This window comes from Brassica oleracea, chromosome C8, assembly GCF_000695525.1.
Source record: "Brassica oleracea var. oleracea cultivar TO1000 chromosome C8, BOL, whole genome shotgun sequence".
In the NCBI taxonomy this organism is placed as follows: Eukaryota; Viridiplantae; Streptophyta; class Magnoliopsida; order Brassicales; family Brassicaceae; genus Brassica; species Brassica oleracea.
The window spans coordinates 26,161,090-26,177,324 of NC_027755.1; the positions used below are offsets into that span (position 1 = coordinate 26,161,090).

Below are 16,235 nucleotides of genomic sequence, written 5' to 3' on the forward strand. Positions count from 1 at the left end.
CCACTTGTAATGGCCCGACCCAGATAATAATTACAAAGTAATTATTTTTAGTGATTAAACTCCTAGCTATTTTTAAATCATAAATAAGCCTTCAACTAACTTTTTTATGTTTTAACCCTTCAACTTACGAACCGTTAACGTCTGTCACCCTCTGAGTATAAATCAGTAACGGAAGGTAACATACGTTAACGGGATGAGGAGTTAAACATTAACAAATTAGTTGAGAGTTTATTTTAAGATTCAAAAATAGTTGAACGATTTAATCACTAAAACATATTTTTAAACAAATTGGTTTAAAAAAAAATATAAGTTACTTTTTTCTAATTATCAAATATTTTTTGTTACTAAGAATACTTTAGCTTAGACAATATGACTGTAAACTGGCAGTGGAACAATGGCAGCCTAAGTGAAGAAAGAACGAAACTACAAAGACAATTAAAAAAATTCGTTTATCAGATTATGCGGTTTCCAAGTAAGAAATGTTTGATTAGCAATTTTTACGAGATGATACAAAAAGAAGATCGGGTCTGCGGGAACCAGTTAAGAAAATTATTTTAGAGAACGAGTTAGGCTATTTGATACTGATATCTAACTAAGCCAAATATACATCGTCATTAAGTGTTCAGTTTGGTGAGGAATCTTGAAAACTCCAATGTAAGGATGCCTTTGAAATATTTAATGGTCTAACTCATTCTCTACAAAAAAATTATATTTTACTAGTTCCCGTAGACCCAAGCTTTTTTCATATAATTTCGGAACAATTGTGAACCAAACTTCCTTACTCGGAATCTGTATTATCTAATAACCAATTTTTTTTCTTAATTGGATTTCAGTCCCGTTATTTATGTACTTAGGCTACCATCGTCCCATATTGGCTAACCTAAAGTGTTCCTAGTTACCAAAAAAATAATATTTGATAATTAGAGAAAATCAACTTATTTGTTTTTTCCTTAAACCAGTTTGTTTAAAAATGTATTTTAATGATTAAACCCCCCAACTATTTTTGAATCGTAAAATAAAAGATTTTTAACGTTAAAACCCCTCAACTATGTTTGTTTTGGGTAAAAACCCTCAAACTAATTTTATTTAATAAATTAAACACTTGTCAGTCATAATTACCATTACAACCGGTAAATCTTTAGTTTAAGGGTTTCTACATTAAGTAAACATAGTTGAGGGGTTTTACCAATAAAAATAAAATAAAAATAAAAAAATACGGAATTTTAGAACATTATATAAAAATTAGTAACTTTAATTTTCAAAATAAGCATTTTGAAAAATTTCTGTAAATATATGAGTTTGATTTTTTTTTAACATCAACATTATATATGTATAAATTAAAAATATAAAAACCAGAAAATATAATAAAAATTATCTAAAGATTTATTGTTACATTTTTATTAGATAAGATATAAATCTTCTTATGTTTTTATTTTTTACATTTTTGACTCTTAGATAATTTTTATTCCAGGTAAACCCTTATATAATTTTTTTATTTTTTCGGGTTTTTATATTTTAAATTTAAACATATATAATGTTAATTTTAAAACAAATCAGACTTATATTTACAAAAATGTTTAGATAATGTTATTATATTTTGGATTTTTTTGATGTTTTTGATTTTTAATGGTAAAACCCCTTAACTATGTTTACTTAATGTAGAAATCCATAAACTAAAGATTTACCGGTAGTAATGGTAATTATGACCGGTGATGGTTTAATTGATTAAATAAAGTTAGTTTGAGAGTTTTTCGTTAAATACTTAGTTTATGGATTTTTACCCAAAATAAACTTAGTTGAGGGGTTTTAACGTTAAAAATCTTTAAATAAATCCTCAACTATTTTTTTAATGTTTTAACCCATTAGTTTACAAACCGTTTACGTATGTTACCTTCCATTACAGAATTATAGACGAATGGTGACAGATGTTAACGGTTTGTAAGTTGAGGGGTTAAAACATTAAAAAAACTAGTTTAGGGTTTATTTTACGATTCAAAAATAGTTGAGGGGTTTAATCACTAAAAACCCTAAAATTTATTTACACTCTCATCTCTTTTCGTGAATCTCCTTTTTGATTAATCTAGATTATGATTTGAGAAGTAATTTTGCTTAGTTATTAGCTTTTTCATAATTTTGGTAATCCCCTATATCCCCTATATATTAAAATAGAAGCATTGCAACATTTGAGGTAGTCATGTGTCATCCCCACAATGAGTCTTAGAATTCTTAGAGAATTATGTTGGTCCATCTAAATATATAATAAACTTTTTATGAAACTAACCATAAATTCATTCTTAATGTTTTACATTTTTTCTTAAATAAAAATTGCATAATTGCCTAATGTAACTAAAGTATATATGAAAATTAATGATTTTGAATAATGAAGATTTGAAAAAAAATTAGTGTATTCTCTATCATATTTGTTTAATTTTAAATTAATAAAATAAACTAAACAAATACATTAACCATATAATAAAAATTTAGATTTTCCAGTATATATTGTATTTTGATTTTTTTAAAACGACTATAAATTACTAAAACTACTAAAATTCTCACATTCAATTTTTTGTGATCCATGGTATAATTTTTTTTGTAATGATAAAATACAAATGATTACAAAATCATATAAGTAAAAAGTCTCATTTAATAAATATCAAGTGTAAAAGATATATATATATATATATATATATATATATATTAAAATTAAACAATATACCACATAAAATATATAAATATTTTAATTTTAAAATTTGCTTTGAATACATATTTTTGGTAAAATCTATTGAACAAATATTGACAACTTAATATTTAAATTTTAAACTTAGCCTTGAATTTTTAATAAATTACTAAAACTATTAATCACACAATGAAAATTTTGTTATGAGTGATTTAAAGTTTTTCTAATAAAAATATACAAATGATAAAAAAAACCATATGAGTAGAAGCGTCATTTAATATATATCCATACTAAAAATACACAATACATATATATATATATGTTAACTTCATTTAAAGTTAATTATATACCATATAAAATAGAAAAAGTAAAGTTTGAATTAATGAAATTTATATATGTGTTCACGTCAATTTAATTATATATATAATAGCTACTGATTTTAAATTATCCAATTTTTTTATATGAATATGTAAAAAAACATATAATATATTAAAATAGTATATATAATGTTTGTTCTGCGCAAGGCGCGGGTCTTAACCTAGTTTTGTTTATTTGTCATGTTCTCAGTAATTTTATGGGTTTTTGCAAATATGACTCGAGACTTAAAGTTAAACATAAAACAAACTCATGTTTTTTTTTAAATTTTGACTTGCCTGTTTCATCCCCAAAGTTCATATTATTCACGAAAATGCCACCATTTTTTTTTCTTTTTTTCTTTTCGAAAATGCATATTTTACTCTATCACCCTCATCTTCCTCAAGTATTCACAATATTGTCATTGCCGTCAATACACCAACCACCATGAACAACCAATTTGAAAATCTTAATGCACATAAAAATCGATTTACACTCTTTCTTTCTCAATTTTTATGAACTAAAAACAACATCTCTTTACTTTCTCTTCATATTCATCCAAAAAAACCCAAGATTTTGATTTTAAAATTTTTATAGTTCATAGAGCCATTGAAGCTTACGATTCTTGGTGGATCACTTTTGTTTGAGATTCTGGCTGCTTGGAGAAGACTTTTGTATGTTAAACAAGTTATCTCACTGGTTGAAACTATGAAATTAGTTTTTTTTCCCAAATCTGTTCGTCTAGACGACCTACAAGTAACTCGTCTGGCTGTAGACGAAACATGGAAGTCTTTTGGTCAGTGCAGAGGTTAGTTTTTCAATTGACTTTTAAATGTGTTTTTATAGACGACTTACATGGAAGTCGTCCATCTTTGTTTGTTAAAAAAAAAAATTGAGACGACTTCAATGTAAGTCGTCTAGGGTACACGGGTTAGTTTTGCATTTGACCGGATTGTGTCAGAAGTTTGACTTTTCCTGGATGACTTACGCGTAAGTCGTCCAATAGAAAAATTAAAAAATCAATATTTTGTTATACATATACGACTTACATGGAAGTCGTCTCAGGTTAGTTTTGTAATTGAAAAATAAAACAAAAAAATTATTTTTTCTAGACGACTTACACGGAAGTCGTCCGTCCGACAACTTACATTGAAGTCGTCCATGATTTTATTCCGAGATTCTGGTCAAACTTTGCTTATCTTGGACGACTTCCATGTAAGTCATCTAGAAAAAATAATTTTTTTTGTTTTAATTTTTAGTTGCAAAACTAACTTGAGACGACTTACATGGAAGTCGTCTAGATATAACAAAATATTAATTTTTTAATTTTCTATTGAACGACTTACGTGTAAGTCGTCCAGGAAAAGTCAAATTTATGACACAATCCGGTCAAATGCATAACTAGCCTGTTTTCCCTAGACGACTTACATGTAAGTCGCCTCGAGTTTTTTTTTTTATCAAACAAAGATGTACGACTTCCATGTAAATCGTCTAGGTTAAAAATAAATTGTAAAACTAACCTAAATGGACGACTTCCTAGATGTCTACCAGACGACCTCCGTGGAGGTCGTCTGCGTCAGTGTTTAATAAATTTTCATTTTCTCTAAAACTACAAAGACTTTTTTTTTTTAATTCATGTATATTAGTCAATATTGGGGCTACTGAATGAAATTTATAACTTAATTGGTGATATTTATGAGGTTGCCAACATTCATGCTTAGTTAAGTTTCTAGCTAATTGAGAAGACTTCCGTGGAAGTCTTCTCCGCTAGTTTTTGTAAATTTGTTAAGTAACTTTAAGATATGTTTATTTAATTTTCAAAAGTGTTAAGTAACTTCAAGAATATCAAGTAACATGGTTTAATGTGTCTTCTGAGATTATAAGATATACTTTTTACTTATGTATCTAATGAAAGTGTTCTAGCTTTGAACTTATGTAATGTTTTATCTTTTGTGAATTTGACTAAGTTTTCTTGAGAATTCTTCTCCCTTACTTGTAATAAATTTGATTAATTTTTTGTGTTATTGTGTTTTGCTATTGAAGTTGTGTCAATAACTTCACTTATGTCAAGTAATTTTGGCAAGATAATATGTTGAAACTGAACATATTTACCAAAAAATTTCATTAATATCTCTTCAAATTTACAAAAAAAAGTCACAACTAAAGGAGTACACATGCAAATCACAAAACATATCACAAACAAAACTATTATAGATCATTCCTCTACAAAGACAAGCTTAGACTCCACTTGATATGGAAGAAGACCCCGTCAGAAGACTTCTTGGAAGTCGTCTGGAAGACTTCTTTGAAGTCGTCTGGAGGAAGTCTTCTAGCGCATTATATTTTAGAAGACTTCCGAGAAGACTTCCCATAGGTCTTCCAAAGTCTGATCCAGATCTGAAAAACATGTATATCAAACCCAGATCTGAAAAACCTGCATAGCATATCAAAAAACGTTCAAATGGCTTAAAAACAGAGAAAATGAGTTAAAAATTAGATAAATATACTTTTATAAACACGCAAAGTACATATCTAAGTGGAATATGAGAACCATCTGATTAATAACCTGCAACAAAAAAAATAGATTAGTGAGAAAGACATGAGACAAAAATGAAAAATTCATATAAAGTTTAGTGTTTCAAGTCAAAGAGATTAGAGTGAGTTTGGAGAGTTTCAGTTTGGGAAAAATGTATGAATTTTATGCAACAGGAGGTTACCAAATGAAGAAAAATCAGACATAAAAACTTACCAAAACGCTCAGATCTATTAGAAAGGGAGACATGGGAGAAGGCTCTATCAGAAGACTTCCTGGAAGTCGTCTGCAAGTCTTCTAGTCCAAAAGCCTTCCAGATCTGAAAAACCTGCATATCCAATTCCAGATCTGAAAAACCTGCATCTCCAAAAAACGTTGAAATGACTTAAAAACAGAGAAAATAAGTGGAAAATTAGATAGATCTTCCTTTATAGAACACACAAAAATACATATCTAAAATTAATAAATATATCTTTAAATGAGTGGAAGATGAGAACCATGCGATGAAAAACTTGCAAAACAAGATAAACTAGTGAGAAAGACATGAGACAAAAACAATAAATTGATATAAAGTTTGGTGTTTACAAGTTCAAAGAGATTAGAGAGAAGTCGGAGAGTTTTAAAACGAGGAACATACAATTTGAGAGGAGGAGAGAGAATGTGTAAATTTTTCTTTATATATGGAGACAAAAATTCCAATAAGGTTAAATATTTTCGATCAGAAGACTTACTAGACGACTTACTTGTAAGTCACCCAGAAGACTTCAATATTTTTAGCGGGAGTTAGAAGACTTTCAAAGAAGTCTTCTAATCGCCAGACGACTTACATGTTAATCGTCTAGACCCTAAAATAACCCCTAAAGTAAATTAACTAACTAAACACTTCATAAAATCAAATTAAACTTAAAAAATGTTTACTATACACATAAATAATCACATGTAGGTAAAAATTTAATTTTTCAGAAAAATATTTAAGCTTTCCAAAATCTAACCCTAAGAATACATACAATACTACAACATATGTTGCCAAGCCCTAGACGATTTAAGCTTTCCAAAATCTAACCCTAAGAATACATACAATACTACAACATATGTTGCCAAGCCCTAGACGAAAGAATATCATGATTCACTACTTTCACTCATCTATGTTGAAAACAATTCAATTTTATTATATCTTCATTTATATTACTTAAAATTATTTATAATTATATGATTTTAATTTTTCGCTTATCAAAATATTTTTTACAAAATTTATAAATTATTTTTAAGATCAATTATACCAGACGACTTCTGTGGACGTCGTCCATAAGATTTAACGGAATCTCAGAAGACTTAGTGGGGCTATATTCGTAAAAATAAGTTATGTTTTTTTTGTTTGGTCACAAGGGGCTGACTGTAGTTTCACAAGGCTTTTGGGCAATTTTTGTATTTTATTCAAGTTTGGGTATACTTTTGCAATCAAAATCAAGTTTTGAGTCATATTTGAAAAATCCCCCTAATATTACTCAGTAATGTTTTTTGTCATATTTTTAATTATTTTAGATATATTAAAAACTGCAAACATGTGACTTAGGATAATCCAGTCTATATATTATCTTTTATTACTGCTTAATATTTGATATATGTTTGATTCTTATTTTGGGTGTTTATTTTGGATTAATATTAGTATATAACTGATATAAGAGATGTTCATGTTCTCAGCAATTTTAATTAGTAGTTTTTTTTATTTGTCATATTTTTTATTAAAATCTATTTTATATATGGTTTTTCCATATGTATTTTATCAAATCAAATGGTATTTTATTTGGAACTCCTTAATGCAAATCTTTACATTCACTTAGGACAACATGTCTGGCAGCTAAAATGATCATTATCTAAAAATAATACATATTGTCTTATTATCAAAAATACTTTAAATCATAAAATTTAAAAATTTAAGAAACAGAAAATGAGGACTGGTAAATACTTTAACTCAACATTTATACGGTAGATTATAGTTTAGTGAAAACATTAGTCATTTATTCTAATATCTTCAATATAACATGAAACATACTCAATATTTTGTTTTCTTTGATTTTGTATGACTATCAATAAAAATTCGGGCCATAAGTTGTAAAAAAAAAAAAGAATTGAATGTTTTCGCCAAAATAAGAATAACTATTTTGGTAATTAATGAAAAAAATAATAATGAATGCAGTGTCTGACAACTTTTGAAGTTATTTTATGCAGTAAATCCCTTATATATTAAATAAGGAACATTTTTAAAAAATAATCTTGCTTTCTTCTGTGATTAACAGAATTGTCTTTATTTACATGGCGGGTTCACATTCATTCTCAACCTTTTTATAGAAATGGACATATATTATTAGAGTATTTACAATACTATGCCATTGCATATTAAGGATTTTTATCGTTAAAACTACTCAACTAAGTTTGTTTTGGGTAAAAACTCATAAACTAAGTATTTAACGAAAAAACCCTCAAACTAACTTTATTTAATGAATTAAACTCTCGCCGGTCATAATTACTATTGGTACCAGTAAATCTTTAGTTTACGAGTTTCTATATTAAGTAAACATAGTTAAGGGGTTTTACCGTTAAAAATCAAAAACATCAAAAAAATCCAAAATATAATAACATTATCTAAAGATTAGTAAATTTAAATTTCACAATTAGCATTTTTAAATTATGTAAATATATAAGTCTGATTTGTTTTAAAATTAACATTATATATAAATAAATTAAAAATGTAAAAACCCAAAAAATATATAAAAAATTATATAAAGATATACTTGTAATAAAAATTATCTAAAAGTTAAAAATGTAAAAAATAAAAAAATATAAGAAAAATTATATCTTATCTAATAAAAATGTAATAATAAATCTTTAGATAAATTTTATTATATTTTCTGGTTTTTACATTTTTAATTTTTATATATATAATGTTGATGTTAACAACAAATCAAACTCATATATTTACAGAAATTTTTCAAAATGATAATTTTAAAAATTAAAGTTACTAATTTTTATATAATGTTCTAAAATTTTGTATTTTTTGATTTTTTTAGATTTGTAATGGTAAAACTCCTTAACTATGTTTACTTCATTGAGAAACCCCTAAACTAAAGATTTACCAGTAGTAATGGTAATTATGACCGGCTAGGGTCTACTTCATTAAATAAAATTAGTTTGGGGTTTGTTCGTTAAATATTTATTTTGGAATTTTTTTACCCAAAACAAACTTATTGGAGGGATTTTAACGTTAAAAATCCGCATATTAACTATGCGACGGTGCTTTCCAAAACTGAATGTAACCGATTTTGATACATAACTATAGAACATTTAATTATAAATATATTTATTACATTTCGATATGTTCGACCAATTTTCATAATATATTTTGGTCTACTATATGGTTTAAGACATTGTGGATTATTGTATCGGTTGCATTTTTTTGTAGTCATCTTTTTAGGGTATATTTTATGTTTTATAATCTTAAAAAAAAAAAAATTTGATCAAAACATAAGAATACAAAACTGTATCTAACTATGTAAGCACCTTATGATACATACCTTATCGTTATGTATAGAACAATTAATTACTATTAGTATTTTTTTATATATATATATTCAACAGACTTTCATAACATACAATATTTTTGTCTACTATATATTTTTGTCTACTATATGGCTTTAGAAAGTGTTGATTATTAGGGTATATCTTATGGTTTTATATCTATAGAGAAACCAAATTTGACCATTATTTATCTCTACAATGCATCTCATCTGAGAAACCATTACTATTCATATAGACAAACCAAATTTTGTTAAATACATTTTTGAATTATATCAAAATTGTATGTAACATTATTTGTAATGTATGAAACATAAGTTCTAAACATAATTTAGCCATAGCTTTGTTTTCAATTAAAGAATATATTGTCGCACATTGTTAGTAATATATTAACTAGGGAGTATGTTCCTGAGATCATGACTTCCCAATAATAAGTCTTATGAATATAAGAAAATTCTTAAATTTTATTTAGGTTTCAGAGTTAAATGTGTGGAGTATTGTTTATGGGAATCTGGTATAACGCATAAGATCATTATGATTTGCAAAAAGATACAAAAAAAACTTACTATATAAGAAAGTCGTTTTGGTCCTCTAGAAGGTCATCACATAACCAACACAATCATGAGTAGTCCACATATCTTTCTTTAGAACACGTTCAATCGCATCTTTTAGCCCCGTTTCGGAGTTGAAACCCCTCAAGTCTATGTGGAAGATCAAGGCCAATATCATTCAACTAAGAAAGAAATACTTAGCGTCTGGTGGTCTTACCATTGAGATGGTTCTCATCGACCCAAACGTGAGTTATATGCTGTGAAATGTAACTATGATTACGTGTTCTATTTTACCGAGAATGATTTGGAATTGAAGATGAGTTTGTTGTTTAACCTAATCAATTGTTGAAAAAAAAAACAAAGAACATGGGCTTCAGTTTAAAAAAGCCACAATTAGATTTGTAAACAAAATAGGCATTTATAACTCAGTTTCTTAATTTGTTATATTCTTGCATAAACTCAACACTGTTATCTATTTCATTGCCACTCGGACAGCCCATCAAATCGAATAGCCCAAAATGTTTTAATACATTGGTCTCTATGTCAAAGTTATATTGTTAATTACATAATATGATATATATCTGTTATAATAACATTTTTAATATCTATAGTTTAAAATTCTTTATCTTTTACAAAGTTTGTATTACTGTTTTTGATCATATAAACAATGGTTTTGAGTATTATTAACATGTGTAAAATAATTATGTCCATGTATGCGGAGAAAGCGAGCAAAACACCTAGTTAATCCTTATTATCTACCAAATTTAGGAAAGTATGTATTATTCATTTCATATATTTATGTACTACCTGCATTTATTATTTTTAATTTGATTTCAGAATTTTAATTAAAGTAGGTAAGTTATTGACTACATGCACTGGTGATTCTACCCCATAACTACATTCACTAATGCTGAAAGAACAAACGAAAACCATTATGTTGAGTCGGATAAGTGAACTTAAATCTCGAAAGACATTCGTTAAATATGTAAATGATAAAAGTTTTGGCTTCATTAGCTGTATACATAATAAATGAGCAGCTAGTGATAACTGATAAGAAAAGGGTGAACAGCGAATTGGTCAACCACTAAAGCCGTTAGGTTTAACATTTCTTTATTGCATGAATAATTATCTAATTATTGATTAGAAAATTTTACATTCAGAAAACATTACTTTAGAACTGAATCGAATCACGCGTGGTAAAGGATAGAGTTTGTTTGGTAACTTGGACAATCATCTGGTTGATTTGTCTAGATGTAAAGATCAACAATGAGTTTTACGAAATAATATAAACAAATTTAGCTAAGATGTAAATAAACATAGATATTTTGTAGCCTATAACTAAAGCTGGAATTGCAAAATACTAATTGGTTATGTAATTCACATTAATGGATCCTACACTGATGGAGAAATACATTAACAAGACAATCATTACATTTAATTAAAATGAAAAAATAAATTAGTTAAATAACCACACCGAACAAGATCCCAAGAAAAAGAAAAACACCAGAAACTCATCAGACGAGTAAAAGAAGGAACTATCGGTCTCGTTCTTTTGGTCGCACGTCTGAATCATAATCAAAGACCTCTGTTTGTCCCCGTGACAGATCCTTATTAACCAAACCTCACCCACCCATTCCTTTCATTTCCCCAAAACTAATCCTGAGGGTTGCTGTAATTTAGCTCTGTTGTTACCTTCCAGCTTCGTCCTTCTCCGGTGAATCTGAACCACATGTAAACCGAAATTTTGGTGTTTGATTGCGCCATTAAGGACATCCCGGTCGGAAAATTTGGCTCCGGCTTGTCTTTCAGGTAAGATCCCTTTGTCTCCTAATTGTCCGTGTGTTTATACAACTTCTTGTTATCTTCTACTGGCAATTACCTGTCTTTAAGGGTCTAGCTTCTTTATGTTTGGATCTGGTGTCGGAAACTGCTTAATTTTGCTAATCATTGACGAACATTGCACTAATGCAACTCCTCACACCGGTTTGATTCTCTTAAACCGGGCTTGATTATCTGCAGCGAATTATAATTTGATGAATTTGACCCTATACATGGAAACCCCACATGACACTTTCAGAAAATATATCATCTCCCAAAAGAGGAATTAGCTTGAATTAGAACAGTTTCTTCATTTGTCATAAGACCATTTTCTTTTTGAACTTAAAAAGAAAACATTTTGATGTTGCCAATAAATGTAAAAAGGACATTTTTTTACTTAATTAGATGCTTAAATTATTATTTTCGTTTTGGGTGTATTGAATCTGAATAGGTTATGAACAGTGTTGATACATCTTGGAAGAAGATGGCAAAGAGCAAACACAACAAGAAACCAGCCTTACTGCGTTGTTCACCGTTTTCTCTAGTATCAACACTTGCGGGATGTGTTTTCATGATTCATCTCATCATGCTGTACAGCAGAAACTATAGCGTAGATCTTGAAGTATCTTCTCGGTTACTAACCCACCATCCCATTGTCCGTGAGCTAGAACGAGTGGAAGAAGAGAACATTCACATGCCCCCTCCTAGAAAGCGTTCTGCACGAGCCATCAAACGAAAACCCAAAAGACCCACCACTTTAGTCGAAGAGTTTCTCGACGAAAACTCACAGATCCGACATCTTTTCTTTCCAGACATGAAATCCGCTTTTGGTCCGAGCAAAGATGGTAATGACACGTTGAACTACTTCTTCCCTGGGAAGATTTGGCTGGACACGGAAGGGAATCCGATTCAAGCACACGGTGGTGGCATTTTGTATGATGAAATCTCCAAGAGTTACTATTGGTATGGTGAATATAAAGATGGACCAACTTATCTCTCTTACAAGAACGGACCAGCTCGAGTAAGTTGTTACTACTGTCTCACTCTTGAAACTTTAAAGTTAGAATGTAACAATGTTCACGAAATCTCGAGGGGGTGGTTAAGCGTTTTATACATACATGATTGTTTAGACGTCTAGACTGATTTTTTGAACACTTAGATCGATTTTTTAAAAATTCCAATTTCTTAAAAAAAAATCGGTTTGAAAATATTGTTTCGTACATATCCAGTTTGCCAACTAAACCAATTTCTGGAACATTGAATTTTAAAAAAAATCGATTTGAAAAAATTGTTTCGCTCGTATCCGAGCGAGTAGACCACCGATTTTTAGAACATTGGAATGTAATAAAAGTAACAGTTTCTTGTACTTGTTTTCAGGTTGATATAATAGGTGTAGGATGCTACTCGTCTCAAGACTTATGGACATGGAAGAACGAAGGTGTTGTATTAGCAGCCGAAGAGACAGACGAGACACATGACTTACACAAATCGAACGTCCTCGAGCGTCCCAAAGTGATCTACAACTCGGAAACAGGGAAGTACGTGATGTGGATGCATATAGACGATGCAAACTACACTAAAGCTTCCGTTGGTGTAGCCATTAGCGACACCCCAACAGGTCCATTCGATTACTTATACAGCAAATCCCCACACGGGTTCGACAGCAGAGACATGACCATCTTCAAAGACGATGATGACATTGCCTACTTGATATACTCATCAGAGGACAACAGCGTGCTACACATCGGTCCTTTAACCGAGGATTACCTCGATGTTAAACCGGTTATGAAGAGGATCATGGTGGGACAACACAGAGAAGCCCCAACTATCTTCAAACACCAGAACACTTACTACATGATAACGTCTGGTTGCACGGGGTGGGCACCAAACGAAGCGTTGGCTCATGCAGCCGAGTCGATAATGGGACCGTGGGAGACGTTGGGGAACCCGTGCGTTGGTGGGAACAAGGTGTTTAGGCTGACGACGTTTTTCTCGCAGAGCACGTATGTGATACCGTTACCTGGTGTGCCTGGCGCGTTTATATTTATGGCGGATAGGTGGAACCCTGCGGATTTGAGAGACTCGAGGTATTTGTGGTTGCCGTTGATAGTTGGGGGTCCGGCTGATAGGCCTCTTGAGTTTACTTTCGGGTTTCCGATGTGGTCTAGAGTTTCTGTGTATTGGCATAGACAATGGCGGTTGCCTTTAGGAGGAGGGAAGAATATTGCTTAAGGAGAAGACAGAGGAGAGTTTGTGTTACTTCTTCTTCTTTGTTTTGTCTGTTGTGCCGCTGCTTATTGTTGTTGTTGTTGTGCTGCTTTACAGGTAGAGAGATAGAGAGTTTTTAGGCCTTTGTTAATAAATAACAGATCAGTTTGAGGATAATAGTGTCACCTTTGTTTGGGGACCCAGTTCTGTTACCTTTCTTTTAGGAAGAGCATTCAGTTCCAGTTTAGTTCGGTTTAAATTGAATATTTTGTTATGATTTACAAAACTTGAATTTTACTTGGTTTGGATTTGTTTATTAACAGAATCTAAACCCGACCCACGGCATCCCCGGTTATCTTTTTTTTTTTTTTTTGCGCCGATAAAATTGAGTTATTACTAGGGATGGCAAAGTTGGTATTGGACCGCGGGTCCGGCCCATTAGGGTTTGGTGGGGGCGGGTTTGGGCCAGGGATTTCATGACCTGCAAAAAAGCGGGCTTTGCGGGCCAGAGCTCAAGCGGTACCGTGTTAGGTGTGGGACGGCCCACAACATCCGCGGGAAGCCCAAATCACCTGCATCTAGACGCTTCGTGTGCTTTCTTCACCGCATCACCTGAAACAAAAAGAAAGAGAGAGTGAAAGGCGATGGTCCGATGGAGTTCCGAAGAAATGGGGCTCTGTCGATGGCCGTTCGATGTCTGACAGGCGACAGTGCTTGTGGTGACCACATCGTGTTCGGGTCTTCTCTTCTTCACCGAGCCACCACCGGAGCTTCTCTTCTTTATCGAGCCACTACCGGAGCTGCTCATCTTCCTCGAGCCACCACCGGAGCTTCTCTTCTTCATCGATCTACCACTGCATGCTGGAGCTTGTCTTCTTCATCGATCTGCATGCCGTAATTTCTCTTCTTCATCGAGCTACCACCGCATGCCGTAGCTTCTCTTATTCACTGCCAAAAGATATATATATAATTTCTTCATCTCATGAACTCTAGACTTAATCTCATATATTTTGATTACAATTTCTGCTTAGCTTAGTCTCGGTTCTTGATGTGAGTGTGATTGTTCTTAGCTTAGTCTCGGTTTGAGTCGAATTTAGTTGATGTTTAGTTCATGTTCTGTTTTGTCGAGGAGTGATTGTGTGTTATTTGATGCGAGTTTAACGAAACATATACTTTATATATCATCAGCCTTAAGTTGTTAATTGAAGAGTGATTGTGTGTTACTGTCTTCTCTTGAAGTGTCTTGTGTTGAGTATGTCTTGTCATGAGCTAAGCATGTGTCTTACTGATAAGTCTTTTTATATTGTCTCTGACTCTCTGATATGTTTTTTTTTGTTTCTTTTTTGTATATGAATATGTTTTCTCTCGAGATGATGGTGAATAAGGAGATGTCAGGACTTCATGTTACCAGCCTTTCTTCCGATGGTGAACAAGGAGGCTTCAGTACGACAGGTTAGTCGCTGACTCGATGTCTTGCTTAGAACTCCCTGTGTTGATAGGAGAACTCGCTGAATTGATTGGAGAACTCGCTGTATAGATAGGAGAACTCATTGCCTTGCTTGTCTTGCTTAGAACTCATTGTCTCGCTGTCTTTCTTAGAAGTTGATATGTTGTCTCGAGCTTGTTGTCTTGCCTTGATCTGTTGTTAGATGCTTGATGCTTGATGCTTGTTGTTTGAGAATGTTAATGATGCTTGTCCTCAAGCACGTTTAAAATTTTTAATTTTTAAGTAGCTAATTTTACAAAATTTAATTTAAAATATTAACAAATTTAAAAAACCCTACCTCCACTTAGTCACGTATCTTAGGCCACGAGCCGTAAGTTAGTTTACAATTATCGGAAAAAAAAGCAACAACAGAAACGTGAGAGACTATGGGATCCAGAGACGACTCAGAAGAGCAGTTCACTTTGAATACTGACTACTCAGCACCAGCTACCTGTGACTTGGGGACTCAACAACTCATGGCAAGACTTGCTGCAGAAGATGAGATTGGTGATCTGAGAGCCGATGGTGCTAGTGATGGAAACAAGCAAGCAAGGAAAAGAAAGCTCATCAGTCTTGTCGATTCAGAAGAAGAATCTGATGTTGAAATCACACCCCCAACCCGATGGAGAAAGCCTCGCAGACAAACAACTTATGGAACAGCCACACGGAAGCCCATGTTACAATCCACTCTGGATGGTGGTAGTGGCTCGTCCGCAAGGGCTTCTAGTCAGACGAAGGTTCTGTTGAAAGTCGTGATTAGGGGAGGAAGAAGAAAGGCATCAACTCAGGGCTTGTCTGGTGAGGCGCGAAAAAGCAATGGGTCCTCTAGTCAGTCGCAGAAGAAGAAGAAGAAGATTGAAGAGGAGATACCGGATTTTGATGATGATTTGGAAGAAGTTGAGTTGGACGAGGCTGAAATCGATTTGGAAGACATGGAGAACAAGCAAAGGTCAGACGTGTGGAAGGATTTCACTGTGGTTGAAAAAACCAGTGAAGATTTAAAAGCTGTATGGAATCATTCGAAGAATGAGTATG

At 31.6% G+C, this 16,235-nt stretch overlaps 1 protein-coding gene across 2 annotated transcripts; it reads left to right on the forward strand.

The window, feature by feature from the left end:
* The first annotated feature begins 11,165 nt into the window (after positions 1 to 11,165).
* Positions 11,166 to 13,961, forward strand: LOC106312689. Of its 2 annotated transcripts, none has more exons than XM_013750303.1 (3): positions 11,166 to 11,497; positions 11,958 to 12,527; positions 12,884 to 13,961. In XM_013750303.1, exons 2-3 carry the CDS (start codon positions 11,961 to 11,963, stop codon positions 13,736 to 13,738), a joined length of 1,422 nt encoding a protein of 473 aa, XP_013605757.1. In that variant the 5' UTR covers positions 11,166 to 11,497; positions 11,958 to 11,960; the 3' UTR covers positions 13,739 to 13,961. The 2 variants fall into 2 exon arrangements, with proteins under 2 accessions (XP_013605757.1, XP_013605758.1); XM_013750304.1 differs by having other exon boundaries at positions 11,969 to 12,527.
* The last annotated feature ends 2,274 nt before the right edge of the window (positions 13,962 to 16,235 follow it).

Excerpts from the sequence above, each read along its gene's own strand:
- LOC106312689 (XM_013750303.1), top strand. The coding sequence starts at position 11,961 with ATGAACAGTGTTGATACATCTTGGAAGAAGATGGCAAAGAGCAAACAC. Across the intron at positions 12,528-12,883 it reads ACAAGAACGGACCAGCTCGA|GTTGATATAATAGGTGTAGG; the intron begins GTAAGTTGTTAC and ends ACTTGTTTTCAG.